The sequence below is a fragment of the Lontra canadensis genome, unplaced genomic scaffold (genome assembly GCF_010015895.1).
Source record: "Lontra canadensis isolate GAN:19392208 unplaced genomic scaffold, GSC_riverotter_1.0 scaffold25, whole genome shotgun sequence".
NCBI lineage: Eukaryota > Metazoa > Chordata > Mammalia > Carnivora > Mustelidae > Lontra > Lontra canadensis.
This window is the reverse complement of record NW_022631019.1, coordinates 10,786,649-10,807,946: the sequence shown is the minus strand read 5'-3', so window position 1 is coordinate 10,807,946 and position 21,298 is coordinate 10,786,649. Positions and strand designations below refer to the sequence as shown.

The window sequence follows — 21,298 nt, the reverse complement described above, 5'->3', positions numbered from 1 at the left end:
AATCAAATAAGTGTAAAACACTGTTTCATAAGAAAGAAAAAATGCAGGGGCGCCTGGGTGGCCCAGTGGGTTAAAACCTCTGCCTTTAGCTCAGGTCATGGTCTCAGGGTCCTGGGATTGAGCCCTGCATTGGGCTCTCTGCTCAGCAGGGAGCCTGCTTCCCCCCCAACCTGCCTGCCTCTCTGCCTACTTGTGATCTCTATCAAATAAATAAATAAAATCTTAAAAAAAAAAGAAATAAAAAATGCAGACTACCATTTTTTTGTCTTTGTTTGACTAAAACGGTTTAAAAGAATAGTTACTGATTTCATCTTTTCATGTTCCCAGTCCTACAGACTGAAATCAACAATCTTTTCTGGAATGATTACTGGGCATATTATTAAAAAATCAAACTTCTGAATTACAGACATGTTTCTTAATCTGTTACAGACTGTCCTTATTCATCTATTAACCTGTGGAAGATAATGCCGTGATTCCTCTTTTAAAATGACTTAAAAGAACCCACTCAGTCTATACGTTACACGATTTCATTTATTACCACGTGAATTGGTACTGTTGTGCTTCCCTGTTTATGGCTGAAATAATCCTAATGAGAATAAAAAAACATGGATAAATAAAAATTTTTCCTAGAAATTTTTCATAGTTAAAGAAGGTTTATCTTTCCATTCTGCTTCCACCATGATCTCTAGTAAACCTCAATCTGGTCATTTCACTCTCAGCTCAGCCCCCTTCAGTGGTGCCAGCACCTGCAAACGAGGTCCGAGTTCCTGACCAGGGCGGCTGGGCTCTCAGAGGCCCTGGCAGTGAGATGCCAGTAAACCCTCTTCTGCTCACTGGTGACTACCTCAGACAGAGCTAACTGTTTCACGTCCTGGACCTCTGTCCACCTGCAACTCATTCGCTTTCTCTGCTCACCTGGAGAACTTAGTGCCGGGACTGTTTCTGCCAAGAAGCCTTTCCCAGCTCTCTTGGGCAGCCTCTCGGCAGGTCAGATGGAAATAAGCACCCACTAGACTGGGATCTCCTTGAAAAGAGTCCTCAACATTACAGTGACTGGCGGAGAATAGGTATTTCGTAAATGTTTGAGGACCCATCCAGACAACCTGTGATCGTTCTAGGAGCCTCCAACAAGTATTTCTTCTGTGGATAATGATCCTGGCGGGATAGTCTATGCATGGTGCATGTGGAAATAAGATGGAATTGTTGGTATGTTCGCTCTCTCTGGTATAGTTAAAGGAATGAATCGCTAAAGCAAACAAGAATCCTGTTCTAGCTCCTTTGATCCCTAATCTGAGATCCTGGAGGAAAAATGCTTCTTAAGTATAAAGATAAACTAGTGTGTGCTCTTTGTGCCTGGCTTCTTTAGTGCAATTCTTGTTTGTGAAATTGACTCATCCTTGCCTTACGCTAAGTTCTGAAAAGTTGCAAAAATGCTTGACTTCGTGGAATCTTGTGTTTTCCACGGATGTGACTGTTAAATATACAGTCAAATGTAACCTAATTTGAATCCTTTCATAAGACAAATACCTTCAAATGAAAAAACACACGAGTCAGAAAGAAATCTTTCATCCCATGTCGTGATCTAATTTTTGGTTTAGAAAATGAGAGCTGCTGTCACTTCAAGCTCAGATCCCCACCACTGTCAAAGTGTGTCCAGTGGTTACTAACAGGGAGGGAGTCTCTCAGTCTTTCCGCCCTGTTTCAATTTTCAGTCTCCTACAGATTTCGTTGAGACGATTTCGGCTGAGTGATTAACACACGACCTTGCCCTCAGGTCTGAGATGACCACAGACAGAGGTCAGGGCCGCCAGCGGTCCCAGGCACCTGGTAACCTACTGCTCCGCCAGGTACTTACTTTCTCCACCAAGTTCCCTGGAAGAAGATTCTCTACAAACTGTCGCAGGTTCTCGCGGACGACCGCGTTATGGAAGAAGGAGATTTTCCCATTTATGATTCCCAGGATGGAGGGAGTGCTGTGCGCTCCCAGGTGATGGGCCAGGCGTCTCTCGTACCCAGCATGGACCACGCCGATTCCTACACCTGCAAAGTGTGGAAGACCTACATGAGGCTTTTTTATGCCCCCGTGGTAGATGAAGGAATGCTGCTAAGTGATTTTTTGGCGTGCAGTTGAAATCCTGACCTAGGAGGGGAGGGTATCTTTCCTAATAGACCGATGAGCATTTTTTTTTCACTGCTGATATTCTAAATCCGTTCAGTTGTATTACTGTAGAATAATCTGACAATATTTAAGAGCTACAAATCTTTGTATCCTTCAGTCCTGTTATTTCAAATTTTTGGAGATCGTGAGAAAATACTTCAAAAGAAAAGAAAGCAATCTGCTCACGGTGCTTCTATTCACAAGGAAAAAGACCTGTAAACAATCCAAGGGTTCAGCAATGGTTGGAAAAATAACTACAATTTATCAAGAGAAGTCAGTCTTCTCACTCTTCAGAGAAATTCTCCATTTTATATAAATTAATTTGTAGAGACAGATATTAGAAAGTATACATTCTCAAAAAGAGAAAGAAATTAAAATCACTCAGAAGTCAAATCCCATATAATACTGTTAATAATTTGGTATCTACCTGTACTTTTTCTTACCTAACACGAGTATGGACACACACACTTTACAAAACAGGGGCATCTGATACTCATTTAATGCTTGAGTAACTTCCTTGTTCCTTCCTCCGACCATGGTATCTGGCAAGCCAGGTCCTCTGCCAAACACCGAGGTATATGAAATATTCTTAGCCAGCAAGGATGAGTCCTCTCTTGGATGCCCAACAGACTTCTCAAGCTTAACATTTCCCAAACCCCACTCCTGCTCTCCTCCCCCAGGCCCACCCCACGCAGGCCTCCCCTGGTCACCCACAGGGCTCCTTCCCTCCTATCACTTGCACGGAAGACCCGAGTCGTCATCTACCTCTCGCTGCTCACACCCCACGTCCAATCTGTCAGCAAGTGCTGTTGGCTTCGTTTCCCAAACGCGCCAGGAATCTGTTTGTCTCCACTTTCTTTAGATTCTTCTCTGAGTCACCATCTTTCTTCCCTGGTTGTGCAACACCCGCGCAACGTTACTGTCTTCCCTGGTCTCCCCGTGGCCTGTTCTCAACATACTAAGCACACTGTCTCCTCTAACACACAAACGCAGATCATGGGACGCCTCTGTCCAAACCCTGCAAAGACTTCCCATTTCACTCAGAGTAAAGGCTGATCTACATGAAGGGCAACAGGCCCTTTGTAATTTGGCCCCTGGTCCCCTTCTAACCTCCCTCTCCTCCTCCTCCTCGTTTACACTGCTTTAGCACCCAGCATCCTTCTCTTCTGTAAACACGCTGGCATGTTCCTGCCTCAGGGCCTGGCACTGGCTGTTCCTTCCGCCTGGAGTGCGTGCCTCCCCAACATCTCTTGAGCTGAGTCCCTTCTTTGCCAACTCCAAGCCCTTTTCCATGAGGCCCACCTGGCTACCATGTTTGAAACCCCCCCCACCACGGGATTCCCCCTCAACCTGATCACTTTCCCTTTTTCCACAGCACTTCCCACCTTCTAACAAATCACATACTTTGCTTTTTTCTGTCACTTGCTTGTTGTCTGTCTGCCCCTGCTAGGACGTTAAGGCAGGGAGCCTGGTTCGGTTCACGGATGTATCCCAAGCACCAGGCCGGAGCGTGGCATGCAGCGGGAGCTCATGGAAACCGCGCCATCAGTCTGTCTGAATACTGAAGTTGCTTTTGGCTTTCACTATTACAAGGAATATTTTAATGGGTACCCTTGTATATCTTTGTGTACAAATCTTTGTGCACATATCTTTGTGCACATGTGTGATTTCCTAATTAAATTCCAAACATGGGGGCACCGGGGTGGCTCAGTGGGTTAAAGCCTCTGCCTTTGGCTCGGGTCATGATCCCAGGGTCCTGGAATCAAGCCCCGCATTGGGCTCTCTGCTCGGCAGGGAGCCTGCTTCCTCCTCTCCCTCTCTGCCTGCCTCTCTGCCTACTTGTGATCTCTGTCTGTCAAATAGATAAAATCTTTAAAAAAATAAAAAAATTCCAAAAATGGAATTGCTGGGTAAATGGCAGGGATCACAAGCTTAATGCATTAATGAAAGATGAAACAATTCTATCTACAGGGCACCGACTATGACCCTTGGAGGATCTCGAGGGCAGGTAAGGAGGAACCCTGGATGTCACATGGGCCACCCCCTCCTGCTGCAGACAAAGAGTGAACTTTGGAGAGATGACGCGATCCCAGTTCGTGGAGCCCATAGCACTGCAGAACCAGAACCCAAGCTGAAGGATGTGCCAGATCTAGTACATGACACCATACCACACTACAGGTATTACAGATAACTACGAATAGTTCCATTCAACGAATGCAAGTGCGTGTGAAAATTTGGCGAGAAGAACAATAGAGCAGGCACATACACTGAGAGATTTGGTCTTATGTAAAGTCAGAAGAACATCACCTACGGATGTCGAGCGGCCCCACAGCAAAGGCCCAAGGGTGGAACGACCACGTCTCAAACCCCTTCTAAGTGAGGCAGCGCGGCAAGAGCTTTACAGACATGATCACTTTTCATACTCGCCAACATCCCCAGTGGTCATGCTGTTACCTTCATGATCCCCGGGCCGGGGAGCAGAGGCCAACTGAGCCGGCATCACAGTTAGCGCGCAGTGGGACCGCGGTCTGAACCCAGGCCCATCTGAGGGCGAAGCTTGGCTCCTTCCTGGATTGAGAGACTGACCTCTTCCACCCTAGGTTCCAGACACTGGAGAGATCGATTTCTTGGAGACTGACTCACCCTAAATGATCTTACACAGACCTGACGCCAATTCATTATCCGATCCCAGGCATACACCTTTCTAGTAACTGCGCCATTTAGGGTGCCCTCTGCCAGGTTTCAGGACATACACAGACCAGAATTAGTAATCAGAAAGGTGGCTGGTGGGCCTGGAGTTGGATCGAGAGATGAAGGCAGTCCTGAGAGCAAAGGGAAACTGAAAAGATCTGCTGTTCCTGCTGCTCTTCTCCAGGATATCCCTGGGGCACCCTGTCCCAGCCCCGTGGGCTGCCTCCTCAGCCAGGCCCTCCTTGTCTGCCCAGTTGCAGCCTGTCACCTGGGCCTGGCATTCTCTGGTGCCCTTCCTGCCTTACCAGGCTACAGCCCCCGTTGTTGTGCTCTGTGATTTACTTAGTGGTGTGTACTCACGAGAACAGAAGCTCTCGGAGTACGGGGAGTTTTGCTTATTTTGTTTACTGCTGCATCCCTAATATCTAGAACAGTTCGTGGCACTTAGCAGGCGCTCAGTTAAAAAAAAAAAAAACCACAATGAATTACAAATCAGTATTCACACTCAGATCCAGATTCAAGCCCAATTCTGCTCCTCATGAGCCGTGTGACTTCAGGCATGTCGTTTCACCTCTCTGTGTCTGTATCCTCGTTTGTAAAATGAAGGTTAAGTTGTTCTGTTGGGACTAAATCATGTAACGTAAAACAGAACCTAAACCCCAAGCCTGGAATATAGTAGTGACCTAACTAATTACAAATGTTATTATTAAGTTTTATTTCATCCAGACCATGATGAAACCTGAGACCGAGACTGTGTCTGTGGGGGTGGGATTTTTGCCTCGAGGGGCTGATCTCCTCCTGCAGAGTGGGATACACTCAGCAAACCCTCGCTCTCTCTGGCGTCCTCCCGCCACCTCTCCCCCGCCATCAGTATAGCTTCTTTCCTGGTTAGAACAGAATACAAGCGGTTAGGCTTCGTTTCTTCTACTTAAATTACTGTCAACTCCTTACATACAACCGCGTTGTTAAATGTGTTTCCAAATCTATAAAGGCCATTTTCTTGGATCATTTCTGCAAAGGACTTCGACTGTTACTATCATAATCGCACTTCTAAATTCTGGAGGAATTTTACCTCTCTTCTATAGATGAACTAGCATATGGATTAGAATAGAATAAAGAATGATAAATATTTGGTGTTTCAATTGGTGGTATCTTCCCCCTGAGAAGATATTTAATAAGAATTCAGATCTCGGGGCACTGGGTGGCTCAGCTGGTTGAGCATCTGCCTTGGGCTCAGGTCATGATCCCAGAGTCCTGAGACGGAGCCCCGCATCAGGCTCTCTGCTCAGCACAGAATCTGCTTCTCCCTCACCTTCTGCCTCTTCCCACCATTGCTGCACACACACGCACACTCTCTCTCTCATGATAAATAAAGTCTTAAGATTTTATTTATAAATACTAAATTAATTAATAAAAATAAATTAATAAAATCTTAAGAAAAAAGAATCCAGATCAAACCCTCCACCCTTGCCACCCAAGCTGGGAAGGAAGAGTGAGAAAAACAGGCAACACTGTTATCCCATGGAGACTCCGGTTCGGAAGTGACCAGTAACGGTTGGGGACTTGGGGTCTCTGAGTCACAGAGACCAACACAGTCTCCACTGTCCTTTGCCTTCGAATTTTCTACACTTCACAGTTCAGGGTCCATAAAGCAAGCTCCGCTAGGTCGACAGCGAGTCAAGTCCACGTATCCTTATCTTGATTGAGCACAGCCTGGCTAGAGGACAGAGGGACAAGCCCCAGACCCAGAAAACATGAGCAGTGAATTGAAAAGAAAGGCAAAGCAGATGGGACCTTTTTAGAAACATTTGATTTTGATACGGATTGATATTTCTGGCTAATTTGCAGATCCTGGGTAATTAAAAACTCTAGCATTTCCTTCTCTTTTTGAGGTTGTAAGAAGTCTTCCTTCTGTACAGTACTAAACATGTCCACGTCGCACCTCTATTTTGAGGTACCAATGGTACTCACTTCCATGAGATGATCCTAAATGTGTATCACACCTTTTAGGGAAATTCTTTCTTTTTTCCTCTATAACATAGACACATTCTTTTATTTTTTAAGATGCTATTTATTTATCTGAGAGAGAGAGAGCACAAGCAGGGGGAGCAGCAGTGGGAGAGGAAGAAGCAGGCTCCCTGCTGAGCAGGGAGCCCTATATGGGGCTTGATCCCAGGACCCTGGGATCATGACCTGAGCCAAAGGCAGTCGCTTTAACACACTAAGCCACCCAGGTGCCTCTAGACATGTTGATCTTTATTTCAAGTTTTGCATGTGTCTTAAGGAATGGTACAGAGCCAACTGGAGGAACAGGCCAGCGTTCAATCTGACTAAACACAAACCCATCGATAAATTATTAAGAGGCAAATAATGTGAAATAGAACAAAATCAAGGACAATAAGCTAAAGCAAATTTTTAAAAAACTAGTATCTAGGTAGACCCTTTTCCTAGGCAGTGTAACATCATTGCATACTTAACAATTCCTTAAAAAGAGAGGAATTGCTCCTTCTTTTAAAATAAGAAGTCGTAGGGCACCTGGGTGGCTCAGTGGGTTAAGCATCTGCCTTCGGCTCAGGTCATGATCCCAGGGTCCTGGGATTGAGCCCCGCATCAGTCTCTCTGCTCAGTGGGAAGCCTGCTTCTCCCTCTACCACTCCCTCTGCTTGTCTTCCCTCTCTTGCGGTGTCTGTCTCTGTCAAATAAATAAATAAATAAAAATTAAAAACAAAAAAAGTCGTCATGGGGCATCTGGGTGGCTCAGTCGGTTGAGCACCTGACTCTTGGTTTCAGCTCAGGTCATGATCTCAGGGTCATGAGATAGAGCTCCGTATCGGGATCCACGCTCAGCGAGGTGTCTGAGTGAGGTTCTCTCTCCCTCCCTCTTCCCCTGTTCACACTCACACGATCTCTCTAAAATAAATAAATAAATCTTTACAAAAAATCAGTGAGAAGTCATGGTGAATACGGTGCAGGGTTGTTCAAACTGGGTTGCCCTAAAATGGTATTTGATTTTTTAAGCCTCGCAACCTCCCTGACACCCTGGTCTGTCTGCACCCCTCCCGGTGAGCACGTGGAACACTGCGATGATTCACCTGTGTCTCCCACCTGAGTCTGCTGGTGCAAGGGCCACGTTTTACTGATTTCTGAAGCCGTGCAGGCATGGTGGTTAACCGTGACCCCTAGAGCCGTGCTCTTGGGTCTGTATCCCAGCACGCCTACTTGTGGATAGTGTGGCCTTGATTAGTTCCTTAACCTTCCTGGGCCTCGGTGTGCTCATCTGGAAAACAGGGATAGTAACAGTCTCTCCCGCACTGAGTTGCTCTGGGGATAGAGACAATCCTCACGACGCACCTAGCACAATGCCGAACAACTGAAGCTCAATAAAAACTACTCTAAGTTATACATTAACGGCCAACACAGTACTTGGTCCATCAGGAAGAGAGTGTACAATGAGAACATGCTTTCTTTCTCATCCCCCACTCACTCCGGCAGCGCTCCATTATTCTGTAATTGCAAATGTGATTCTGTACTTGCAAATGCCAAGTGTGCATTCTCTGGGTACATATTTTCTCTTCAGCTAGACAGTAAACTCCTCGAGGTCGAAGGCAGCACTGACTACTCTGGTCCTCCTCCCCAGGGTGGCTGTCCAGACACGTGGGCTACATCTGCAGACTAGCCTTTACCACGCTGCGTGGCCGTGGATTCCACCTAACTAGCTGCCACATTTCCCCCGGGGTAGAATTGTTCTATTTCATCCATCCACGGCAATCCAGGCACTTTACGCTGTTCTCAGAGAAGGTCCGAGCTTCCCCAGACCCCTCAGCTGATCTTTAAGATGGTCTGTTCTTCTCTTTTTTTTTTTTTTTGAGAGATTTTATTTTAAAGTAATCTCTACATAAAACATGGGACTCCAACTCACATCCTGGATATCAAGAATCACCCACTCTACCAACTGGGCCCATCAGGTGCCCTAGTCTGCTCTTCCTATTAACTCAGAATAGGAACATTTTTGGCAGGGGATGGCTCAGTTGGCGAAGCACTGGACTCTTGGTTTCGGCTCAGGTCATGATCTCAGGGTCGTGAGACTGAGCCGCGCATTGGGCTCTGGGCTCAGCGTGGAGTCTGCTTGAGATTCTCTCTCTCCCTCTGCCCCTTCCCCTGCTCACTCTCTCAAAAAAATAAATCTTAAAAAAAAAAAAGAAAGAAAGAAAGAAATACTTCGGGCAGTATCTGTCTGAAAGGGAAGTGCTGCCTCACCGGGACAGGGGAATGGCCACATGGGCCTTAAGGATCTCACCGCGCTGCCACCCAGCTGTAACCAAGCGGACTTTGACTGTTGGGAATCTTCCACTAATCCAAATGTTCCAAAGAGGAAAGTGGTTTATAAACCAAATTGATCTGATACATTTGGTCAAAACCAGCCTTCCAGGGAACTTTGGGGGTGGAGCGGGGGACTGGACTAAACCCTCCATAAATGTCACTTCTGTGAATCTAAATTCAGCTTCTTCCATCCTTGTCACTTGAGTCCTGACCTACTACAATCAGACAGCACGACGACCCAAAAGAATAGCAAGATCTTCCATCATCTAAGATTTAAGGTCATTAAAAGGCGGTACAGGTACAGCATGGCACACAATGCATGGACTTACAGTCAGACTACTGGGGCTCGAAGCCCAGATTTGCTGAACACCAACTGTGAGACCCTGACAAAGTCCCCAACATGAGCTACGTGTCTGTAAAAGAGGGATGACAACAGCACCTGCCTTAAACAGCTGTTGTTTCATAGGAGTTGATACTTGTAATTGTGCTTGGCGTACATTAAATTCTCCGCAAATAGGAGCTAATATTATTTTCACGTCATCATGCACAGTCCAACCGGAGTTACTATTTAGAACAATTTCTCAAATCCAGCTCTTCCCTGCATTGTCTGCCCGCCCGTCCACTGGCTCAAGTCAGAATGCAGCATCCATCTCGACCCCCTCTCTCCCTTTTTCTTCGTTTCTCACATTCGGATGGTTTCCAGGAGCCAGGTTCTTCAACTTCCACGATCCTACCTCTCAAATATCTTACACTTGTCCACCTCTCTGTTGCCTCTGCTCCTACTCTGGGCCAGTGGTTGCTGTCCTGCCAGGGCCGGTGACCTCCCTGGCTCCTCTTCTGACCCTCTTCAATCCATCCTTCAAGCAGCTCTAACAGCTTCCTAAACCATGGATGTGATTAAATCACGCCACCATGTGACAATTTTTCTTGGCTTATTACATACTGTAAAATAAAGTCCAGCTTCTCGAGCCTGGACTTTAAGGCTCCTTACTCCCTGGTCCCAGCGAGCTCTTCCTGCTTCCTCCCCCTCAGCTACACCCGAGTCACATCCTGCAACTGCCTTTCCCATGGACACTGTTTCTTTGGCTGCCCTGTTCCCTCTGTTTCCCATCCAGCTTTGAAGTACCTTGTGAGACTTCGCTAAACATAAGTCAGAAGTTGGTGCCTGCTAGTCAGTGAGTTGAAGAAAGCAGACTCATGTATTTGAAAATGATTTAAAAATAATTATAAAATAGTGTTTAAAAAAATTTTACTTTGGTAAACCAGAAAACCTGGTTTGTCAGCCATTCCCTAAGGCTTACTTTATATTTGTGTTTAATATAAATTAGAAATTAATAGATATTTTTCTCATTTAATCTTTGTATCAAATCTGGTTTGACATTATTACATTATTACATCCGTTGTAGAGATGAGGAAACGTGTGTCAAGTAATTTGTCCAAGGACACAAAGACAGTAAATGACAGAGCTCGGACATGAACACAGCCGGTGGCCCGCTGGAGCAGAACGTACGCTGACGCTGGTCTGTGTGAGTCCGAAGCCCCCGGATGGGACACAGGTAACCCCTGTGCTTCGCTCCCTCACTGTTCACCGGGCACGTTTAAAATAGAACGTTGGGGACGCCTGGATGGCTCAGTGGGTTAAGCTTCTGCCTTCAGCTCAGGTCATGATCTCAGGGTCCTGGGATTGAGCCCTACATCGGGCTCTCTGCTCAGCAGGGAGCCTGCTTCCTCCTCTCTCTATGGCTGCCTCTCTGCCTGCTTGTGATCTCTGTCAAATAAATGAATAAAATCTTAGAAAAAAAAAAAAAATAGAACGTTGGCTCTGACCTGAGTTTGGTGTAGGCACACTGCCGTCCTAACTTACGCACTGGTTTAACATTTCTGTTCTGCTCCTGGGTCTGAATGTCGGCGCCTAGACGAACGAGGTTAAAGAGGTTTCAGTATACCACCTAGTGTGGCATAAAATGCCATTACGTTTTCTGATGAAGAAGCTGTTCAACCCAGGGGCTTCCGGCTGATCTCAGCCTCTCGTTCTCTCATTATGCACCACCAACAAGCATCAGCTGACTGCCCACCATGTGCGTGACACTGTGCTAAACTTATTTCCTCATCTTCTTCCAAGAACCTCTTTACTCAATCTCATGAAAGCATTTTGGCAAATTGGAGTGCTTCTGAACCACAGGTTGAAAATTTGTTTTAGGATAAATGAACTGATGGTTTTCATGGGTACATTCTCTCCAGAGACATCTCGGCCCCTGGTCCCTATGATTGAGTTTGGCCTTTCTTAGCTACTCAAGAAGAGGTCTGCTAATGCCTATAACACACAACACACACACACACAGACACACACTTTTAATTCCAACTTTTAAGAGTCATTAAAATAAATACCCAGCCTGGATCGCTGGCATTTTCCCGGCACAAGTGGTAACTATGAACACAGGAAGGGCTAATCTGTGATCCAGACTGGTAAGGCATGACCATTATGGTCATGGATGGAACTGTGGCTCTTTGCCCAAATCCATCTGTTGAAGTCCTAACCCCCAGTACTTCAGTATGTGACTGTATTTAGAAATAAGGCCTTTAATGAAGTAATTACGTTAAAATGAGTTAGTAAGCTTGGGCCCTGATCCAGTACGACTGGTGTCCTTGTAAGAAGAGATGAGGACACAGAAAGAGAGAGACACGAGAAATGTGCACAGAGAGACACGAGCACGTGGGCAGGCAGGGAGAAGGTGGCCACCCGCAAGCCGTGGAGAGAGGCCTCAGAGAAAAAACAAACCTGCCAACACCTTGATCTTGGACTTCTAACCTTGAGAACTGTGAGAAAATACATTTCTGTTGGTTCGTGGTATTTTGTTAAGGCAGCCCTAGCAACTCCAAGCATCAAAACTGATGTTTGAGGGCTGCTTTGTTCAACCAATAATTTTTTAACTTCTCCTATGTATTAGTCTCCCCCAACTTGATGTTAGGAAACTATACAGAGGCTTCAAGGCTAGGTCAAGGCTTCAAATTAGTAGTGCAAAATGAGAATGGCGGACACATTTCTTTCTCTGAAAATGTGTCCTTGGAAAAAACCCCAGGCATGTGAACTTTTGAGGAGAAATCTCACTGTTCCTTCTTCCCAGGAGCCCATACAATTCAAGATATAAATGTTACCTTTTTCTGTACAGACACCTTCCAGCCAATAAAATGATCTTACCCAATCCTTCCAGTTCTTGAACTACCTCTTTCCAAACAGGCTCGATGTGGATACAGCTGAAGCACCAGTCTGAGGTGATTTTGATGAGGTAAGGTTTCCTGAAGCTGTCTGGAACCACATCATTCACGTAATGTGAGAAGTGCAACAAATACTTCTCGTCGATGGAGTCCCGCCGCTCAGAATTAAAAGGGAAATGAAAAAAGGATTCATCGAAGTAAAAATTCTCATGGAAATGGCGGAAGCGATACTCTCGCTGCTGCTGCTGCTGCTTCTGGTAGCCCTGGTTCTCTCCGGCATCTCCATAGTGATCATAGTTGGATCTCTTTTCTTCATTGGAAAGAATCTATAAGGAAAGCAAAAAAAAAAAAAAAAAAAAATAGGAAATCTATGAAATGGAAAAATTTTCACCCAAAGGACTATCCTGTGAGCAGCACGGAAGACACGGGAAGAAAAGAAGCGTAAAGCTATAGCACGGTTAGACATTCCGAGAGCAGTCGCCAACATACCAGGAAACTTTTCTCTCAATAGAAACATCCAGTATTTCAAGACCCAAAGACTTCAGTCCTTGTGTTCGTCTTGCCTTTAGAGATTTTGTGTTATCAAAGTATCGACACATCAGTAAAGCAAATGAAACTTAACATAATGTTGACCATAAAAAAACGGACTAGGTCATGCCACTTAAGTTGGAGTAACTCCAACCAGGACAGGACAAGCTGTGAACACCAAAACGTTGCCACAGCACCGAGTGCAGGGTCTTGCACGTGACCTTTGTTTTAACTTAGAAACGACTCCGAAGTCTAAAATTCGAGAAGCTGTTTCAGGATGAGGTTCTATTCTACAAGCCAAGCGCTGTATCTCGAAGAGCATCACCCGACACAAATCAAGGGAGCCGCGGACTTCTCTTTTGTGCACATTCCAGACCAAGCTACTTAAGCTGCTGTGTTGGAAAATTGTTGAAAATCTTGTGTTTCCACGTACTTGGAAGCTTGTGCCACTTTAATAAATACGGGCCCATCAGTCTTTCTTTAATATAAGCTCTAGTACATATGCTGCTGAGATGAGCACGTGATAAAAAAGTTTCGGGGCGCCTGGGTGGCTCAGTGGGTTAAAGCCTCTGCCTTTGGCTCAGGTCATGATCCCAGGGTCCTGGGATCCAGCCCCACATCGGGCTCTCTGCTCAGCAGGGAGCCGGCTTCCCTTCCTCTCTCTCTGCCTGCCTCTCTGCCGACTTGTGATCTCTGTCAAATAAATAAAATCTTAAAAAAAAAAAAGTTTCGACAAAGGAAGTAGAGACCTACGTTGAGGAATTCTGAGAATTTTACAATTCCAATTAAAGCCTTTAAAATAGGCCACTTTTTTTTTTTTTTTAAAGAGCTGAAGAAGTATTCAGGCACCGATTTCAACATATTGGATGTGGCTAAATAGGCTTTCTTTCTTTCTTTTTTTTTTTTTTAGATTTTTATTTATTTATTTGACAGACAGAGATCACACGTAGGCAGAGAGGCAGGAAGAGAGAGAGAGGGGGAAGCAGGCTCCCCGCTGAGCAGAGAGCCCGATGTGGAACTCGATCCCAGGACCCTGAGATCATGACCTGAGCCGAAGGCAGAGGCTTAACCCCCTGAGCCACCCAGGCGCCCCTAAATAGGCTTTCTTTTTTTTTTAAAGATTTTTTTTTATTTATTTATTTGACAGAGAGAGATCACAAGTAGCCGCAGAGAGAGAGAGAGAGAGAGAGAGAGAAAGAGGAGGAAGCAGGCTCCCCGCAGAGCAGAGAGCCCGACGCGGGACTCGATCCCAGGACCCTGAGATCACGACCTGAGCCGAAGGCAGCGGCTTAGCCCACTGAGCCACCCAGGCGCCCCCTAAATAGGCTTTCTTTACCATCATCTAGAAACTAGGTCAAGGACACTGGGGGTGTGTGCCCTCTCGAAGAGGTCATTACAAAACTGGCCAGTTAAAGAGTATTTAATCAAAGCTAATGGATGCATCACAAGTTTGACACAGTACCTCATAAGCCTTGCTAATTTGGATGAACTTGTCTTCTGCTCCAGGATTTTTGTTTTTGTCAGGATGCCTGAAACAAAAACGGGCAGGCAGTGAGCGTGGATTCAACGTTTTACACACAATTAACATCCTGTACACACAGTTCACTACATCAGAGGCGAATGCAAGGCCATTTTGTTAGACGGTTTCTTAAAAATAAATGGTAGAAGCAATCAGTTGCTTCCCATGACCATCATAATTAAGTGAAACTTTGGAACCGGCTGTTTCTACCCAAAACGCTTCAGCGGGGCACAATTTCAAAGCACCAGGGAGTTCGGCAGCGTCCCACAGAGGAAAGGTGTGCTGTGGGCATGTCTTTACCTGGTTCCTACACACTGCTGAAGCTGGCTCCAGGCTAATGTCACTGAGCCCTAAGAGCTGACTTCTCTTCCTAGGATGGGGGCAGTTCATTCCAACGTTAGAATGTCATCTAGGAAGGGATTTCTTCTGACCAGTCAGGGAGACATAGGAAACAGCTTTTCTGACACACCGTGAACTCATTTAGTGACAACCATGTTCCCAATAGCATTTGGCTCCTGATGTTCAAATGAGAGTGTTTCAGTTTCGTTATTGCCCTGCTTGTCCCTTTTTGCCTAAGGTGGCCTTTTGCCTATAAATGGATAATGATTTCCAGGCCCCATGTTTTAAGAGGTGAGAAAAATCTGCAGTTTATGCAAAGTGATTTAAATTTCTGTTAGAAATAATGTTTGCTATTTTCCATAGCCGGCAATCAACTGTATCCATTTGCGGTCATTGATTATTCTGTTATTCTGTAATATACCCGTGTTTATGCCAATTTCAGTTTTAGAGATTTTTAAAGTCCTGAAACTAGGGGCTAGGTTTTACTTCCTTAGGATCCCCCAAGACCTAAGTCAGAGTTTTATACCAACTGATTTTTCAATGTTCTTTTTGTTAAGAGACTTTAATACAGAGTGTATTCTTTATGTAATCACTTTGGCTAACTTTTAGTAAATTTCCTCTAGCAAAGGTTCAGGAAAGAGAAACCATCCACCGGGAAGCAAATGACTACTAAAAACAGCACCAAGTACATTGGAATAAAGAAAACTTATAACTTGATCAACTTATTCTGGCAGGAACATGTTTGAATGAATTAAACCACATATTCTGATTTCTCTAAAAATAAACTGCAAATGGCTGACTGTTGAATTTAGACATCATTCCTCCCTTAACTATCTAGTTTGTATTATGGGTATTAGTGGGAAAAAAATGTCAGCTGGGTATAATGAAAATAGTATGACAAGGAAACAAGATGGTGGTTCCAAAGCATGTTTCTGGATGATAAAAAAAAAAAAAATGCTTTAAATATTCAGACTTAAGCTGAAGGCTGAAAAGAGAAAAATGATACAATCACACAAACGAAGATTGAACACATAGAATGTGGTAGGGGAAGAAGGATTGGAAGGGGCTTTTGAGGAGACTGAACCAAGGAAAGGGCTGTGAGGGCGGCTGGGTTAGAATCACAGATCCTGACGCAGACAAAACCAAGGCCAGAGAACAGGGAGGAAACCACAAGACAGTTTCAGGTTATAAGGAATATTTTCCTAATTGCAGGACACTACCACAAGGTGGCAAACATGTAGGGAAGGATAAATCCGGCTCTAGGAAAGAACTGCCCAATACTATTTTCAGTATGTAGGAAACATGTCACCAACCGCAATATGATACCCGTTCCTTAAACCTGGGAGTGAAGAAAATACTGTACTTGGTATCTACTGACTGTAGAAAAAGTAATACAGAAAAGTCGTAGACAAATCGTTTTACCGTTCCAGTGACTGACCGTGTTAATACTCATTTGCTTCCGATCAAACTTTAGGAAGCCTTTTTCCTGGGGTGTCAGGGTGTTTATCGGGCCAGTGTAGATGACAAAAGGGAAAGCACCTATGTGAAAACTTAATTATTAGGAGAGAAACATAGTTTTTCTGAGATGAAAAAGTGACTTGAAATGATTTCACCAAGGAAAGGGAAATGGCTCATTTCAGTGCCCATGAAGCCATCATGAAATGAAACCAAAGGTTATAGGGATAAAACAGTGCCGTTGCCAAAACAGCAACAAGGAGTAACACAGTGAAAATACAAAGGTGAAGTAAAATGCTAGACTTTCCCTGGATGATACTCCCTATACTTCTGAGGTGATGAATGACTCCTAGAGAGAATGTAATTAAGGAAGAGAAGCATATGACTCCTTTAATTAATAGCATAACACCCTTTTCAGCTCTGGAAGACAGAAAAGTCAAAGTTGTACATTTTAATAAATCCCACATACTCAAGCGATCATTTCTGCTTTTAAAATGTTGCCAAAGGCCCATACTCTGTCCAAAAGAATGTGGCTACCTTTCAAATTTATTGCAGATTTAGGTATTTTGCTTTAAATATAAAGAGGCGAGAGTCTGAAACAATGTGGAAAGCAATTTTGTTGTAAAGAGAGTCCCTGGAAAGAGGCCACACATAATCAGACTGTGTTTTTAGTACTGAATTCTGGATTCTCTGTGATTGGAGTTTGGTTTAAAATATTTATGTATTCAAAACACTGTATTTTAAACTACATTTTACCTTTATCGCAACCCGTTTAAAACTAGGCTCCTTCTTTCACTGAAGAATCATGGTGTCAGGCAGAGGCACACACAGAATGCAATGTCATCTGCACGTGGCAGCTTTGCTCCTACATAACTTCCTGCCCGCCCCAACACTAACCCACTCACTCTTCCGTCTACTCAGATGGGTAAGGGATTAAAAAGTAAAAAAAGCAATCAACTACCTATTGGCGCAGGTCAAGCTATGGGGCCCAGAGGTAATAAAGACTTTGAAATGGTGAGCCCAGATTTACCCCCAGGTAAGAGGGACAGCATACCTCTCTCATAGCGTAATTATAAGGTATAAATTAGATAAATAATATAGAACTGGGAGCCTAGCATGCAGTAGGTATGTGATGATCTTTCCCATCCCAAACCTGCTTTTATATCTATGACTGGCTCCCCCAGCTTCTAGTCACCTGTGCCCTTCCCATCCTCTCCCCTCCTGCTGTTCCCCTCCAGCTACACAATCCAGATACTTCTACTCCTTTTGCACATCCAAAGCATTGATGGAAAAAACTGCTGACCTCTGTAGGTTTTAAATTTATTGCTATCCTGCTAATTCACATATACTCTTTAGCAAATACAAAACCTATCTAGGCAAAATGATGATTTTTCTACATTTCTACAAAATGATGATTTTTAAGAGTAACGTACTCGGTTCCTGAATATCGTAAAACTGAGGGCAAAAAGCTCTTACTCTAAATTTTCTTGAAAGCTTAACATAAATAGTTTAGAAAACAGGATTGGAGGACGTTCCCTTCCGCAAGGACACTTAGAAAGAGTTACTTTGTGAATAACACAGCGTGGGGATGGTTACCTGACCTATGGTTGATTACATATATATTTTAAAACTAAAGCTCCCTTCTATGTTAACATTCAATATGCTAGCAGCATCTAGGGTAATCTTTTACGCCAAAGAATTTTTAAAAGGGGGTTTCCCAGCAACATAGGCTTTGGATCTCATCACTAAAAATTAGAGAATAACATGAACATTAGTTCTCCCCAGTGAAATATTTTAGACAGATGTATATTTACTGAACATAGAAACAGAGACAAATAAAAGCTAACCATAATTTAGGCTTCATTCCCCTGCTAAAACTGCTTAGTTTATATTAAACTGCTATTTCTTTGTTTCACCTACCATTCCCGGGCGAGCTTCTTATAAGCCTTTTTAATATCAGCCTGACTGGCTGTTCGGCTGACCCCTAGGACTCTGTATGGGTCAAAATCCAACGCAGACAGAATTTGCAGGATGAGAACCAGAACTATCAAGAACTGCCAGGAAATGCTCAACTTTTTCACTTCCATTTCTCTTCCTTTCCAGAGCTGAAATGATTGAAGAGGCAGTAAGTTTCAGTGGTAGAAACCTGGACAGTCTTACTTTTTTAGGTAAAGGGATAAGATACAGAGATGAAAAACAAAACCAACAAAAGCTCTTCGGCAGGAAACGCGTCAATCTGTTTGACCAGGTCTTTTAAAATCAACCATCTTGCTGCTACTTTTGAACATACCATACATAAGAACTATTATAGATGGAAAGATGAGCAGTAAGAATTAACAGCAACTTTCCAGACTCCTTGGGTTAGAAAAGCTTTAGAAATGACTGAAAATGAATGAGATGAAGAAATGATAAATAAGCCAATGGGGGAAAACATACATAGGAAAATCAAGGCAACTACATCTCAAATACACTGTTTCACTTAGTCTGACAATAATACTTTAAATTTAAAAAATAAGTGGCTTAAGAACACTTCACTGAGTACATGCTAAATAAATTCATGAGATGGTAAGATTTGCCAGGTGCAAAACTATGAAACTCAATAGCTGTGACATTCTTGGGGTTAAATAAGTACAAGTAGGAAAGTGAGATACTCTTAAAAAAAAAAAAAGACGACAGTTATGACATTGTGTACCCCAAATCTATTCTTTCTCACCACACCCACTGGACCAAAAAAAAAAAAAAAAATAGAGACCAAAGATGAGGAAAAGCTGGTGAGAAAAAATTTAGTTTTCCATGTGAAGGGAGGTTAATGGCAAAAGCTGTAGACCAGGCAAGGTCTTCAAATGTTAAAGATCCATGTCTGGGGAGTGCCATAACTGAATTCACTGTGGGTTCAGAAAGAATCCTGGTTGGTTAATGAACAAGGTAGTGCTGTATTGCACGGACATTTACAGTCCAGAAGTATGATCTTTGTTCTATCATACGTTCAGTTTTCAAGGGTCATATTTATCTTGACTTCTCATGAATTACTCAAGTTTTATGGTTCAAGTGTCTAATGTGACACCTGACTTAAGGAAGGCAAAGCTGTTAACAGCGGTGCATTTTGACAAGTGGAAGTCTCAATAGTGCCTGGGAGTGCTCACAAAATTGACCCATTTGATGGCCAATTTTTAGGACTGCATGCATACTGAGCAAAAATCCTAAACCAAATCAGTCTCTTTCTTGTTAAGGCACCCTATAACCGATTCTGTCCTATAAAACCCCGCACAGAGCGCTGAAACTCGGGAAGGTGAGTTACTGGTTAAGCACGCAGGCTCTGGAACAGGCTCATATTGGGATCTGTCCTCCACCACTTTATGACCTTGGGCAATTTACTTAAACTTGCAAAGCCTCAGTGTCATTCATAAATGGAGGTGAATTAATACCACCTTGAAAGGATCAACAAGGGAGTTAAATGTATGTAAAGGATTTACTGAACATAGGGTCAACAGTCAGAAAGTGATACTTATTATTTTTCCTATCACGCAGTGCAATCGCTGCCTTATTCCACCGTGTCAGTCGCCTCCAGAGAGCAGCCCGAGGCGGGGGGCTGTGAAGTTCTTTGGCTGGCAGTCTCGAGCTCGACTGTGCCCGCCTCGGGGCAGAAACCACCTGCCCAACAGGTAGGCTACCGCCCGAGGCAGTATCCCCCGGTCCAGGTAGCGGCTCCCGGAGGCAAGCTCCAGGTCTGAGCTCCCGCCGGAGGTCGCAACCCTCCAGGAGACGGCCGCCTCCCCCGCCGCCCACCGAGAGCCCTGGGCAGGGCCCTGTCGGCTCCCAGTTTCCCCCGGGCCCGGGGGAACCGGGAACGAGGAGGAACTGACGGGAGATCCCCGAGCCTGCCCGGCCCCGCCGCGTCCGCGGCTCCGCGCGTCACGCCGGGAAGGAGTTACCGGGAAAGGGCACCGGCCCAACCGGCTGCGGCGTCGGTGCTCCACTTAGTCCGCCGGGCCGGGAACCTCCGGTCCGCACCAGCGCTGGCCGGGACCTGGGGAGGGGAGGGGGGCGGGAACGAGCGGGAGGGGTCACGTGACACTTAAAGGCTCGGCTCACCGAAGGCGCGGACTGAACGGGTCGACGACTTCTACTTTGCGAATCTGTTTTGACCCTTGCTACCCGCCGTCTGCGCGTGGACCTGGCGCGGTTGCCATAGGAACGAGGCGCGCTCTTTGGCAGGATCCAAAGGGATGATCGTGACCAAAGAGGCCAAAACGTGCCTCCTAGAGAGGCGAAGTCGCGTTGCATGATGGGATGCCCCAAAGACATCCACGAGTCAGGGAGGAGTTTCCCCTCCTACCAAGAGATGGCCCTCATCTGGCAACAGTTGCTAGGGTGGGGAAGCAATAGCTGGTCCCTGTTTTCTTTAACCCTATTCATAGAATCCTAGAGCGTCAGAGTTGGACGGGACCTTGGGGAGCCTTTCTAGTCCGACTCCTCCTTATACTGATGGGGAGACTAAGGCCCAGAGAGAGGCAGGGACTTGGCCAACGCCTAGAATCCAGGACTCCCAAACTTACCTACCAAAGCGAGCTCCGCCTTAGAATGTACCAGGGACTGGCCTCAGCACGGGAAAGGGATGTGTGTGTGTGGCGGGGAGGGAGAGGTGAAGTCACAGGTGAATTAGGTACACTTTCATTGAGCCAATGATATAGGTTCCTTGGGGATATAAAGATAGAGATTTCATATCCCCCCGCCCTGTTTCTGTTATTTAAAAACATTTTTCTTTGAGTTTATCACCAATACACTGTATCTTTTATTTCTTTATGTTATTTTTTATATTTCTTATATTTGTTCATATTGTCATCGTCTGTCTCCTCCCACTGGAATGTAAGCTTCTAAGGGTAGGGCCTTTTATTGTGTTCACCTAGATCTTCTCGGTGCCTGCGTAGACAGCACAGGCAGGATCTTAACAAATATTTGTGGAATAAACGAATGAATGGGGCTGAGGTTTTGAGACTCAGAGAATGGATTCTAAGGTGGACTTGAGTCGGGTTCAGGTGAATTTTGACTGCCTTGTGCCTCTTACTACCTCT

At 44.8% G+C, this 21,298-nt stretch overlaps 1 protein-coding gene across 3 annotated transcripts in view; it reads right to left on the bottom strand.

Moving 5' to 3' along the window:
- The window catches only part of DNAJC16 (DnaJ heat shock protein family (Hsp40) member C16), a 40,352-nt gene extending 19,895 nt beyond the window's left edge, over nucleotides 1–20,457 (bottom strand). The window contains exons 1-5 of one of the 3 annotated variants that reach the window (XM_032863480.1): nucleotides 20,319–20,457; nucleotides 18,147–18,331; nucleotides 14,376–14,442; nucleotides 12,369–12,711; nucleotides 1,856–2,040 (exon numbers count right to left, since the gene is read on the bottom strand). In XM_032863480.1, coding sequence (XP_032719371.1) covers nucleotides 1,856–2,040; nucleotides 12,369–12,711; nucleotides 14,376–14,442; nucleotides 18,147–18,313 — 762 coding nt within the window. In that variant the 5' untranslated portion in view covers nucleotides 18,314–18,331; nucleotides 20,319–20,457. Of the gene's footprint in view, nucleotides 1–1,855; nucleotides 2,041–12,368; nucleotides 12,712–14,375; nucleotides 14,443–18,146; nucleotides 18,332–20,158; nucleotides 20,274–20,318 lie in introns of those variants that run through there. The other 2 variants (XM_032863479.1, XM_032863482.1) reach the window with 2 other exon arrangements.
- Nucleotides 20,458–21,298: the final 841 nt, after the last annotated feature.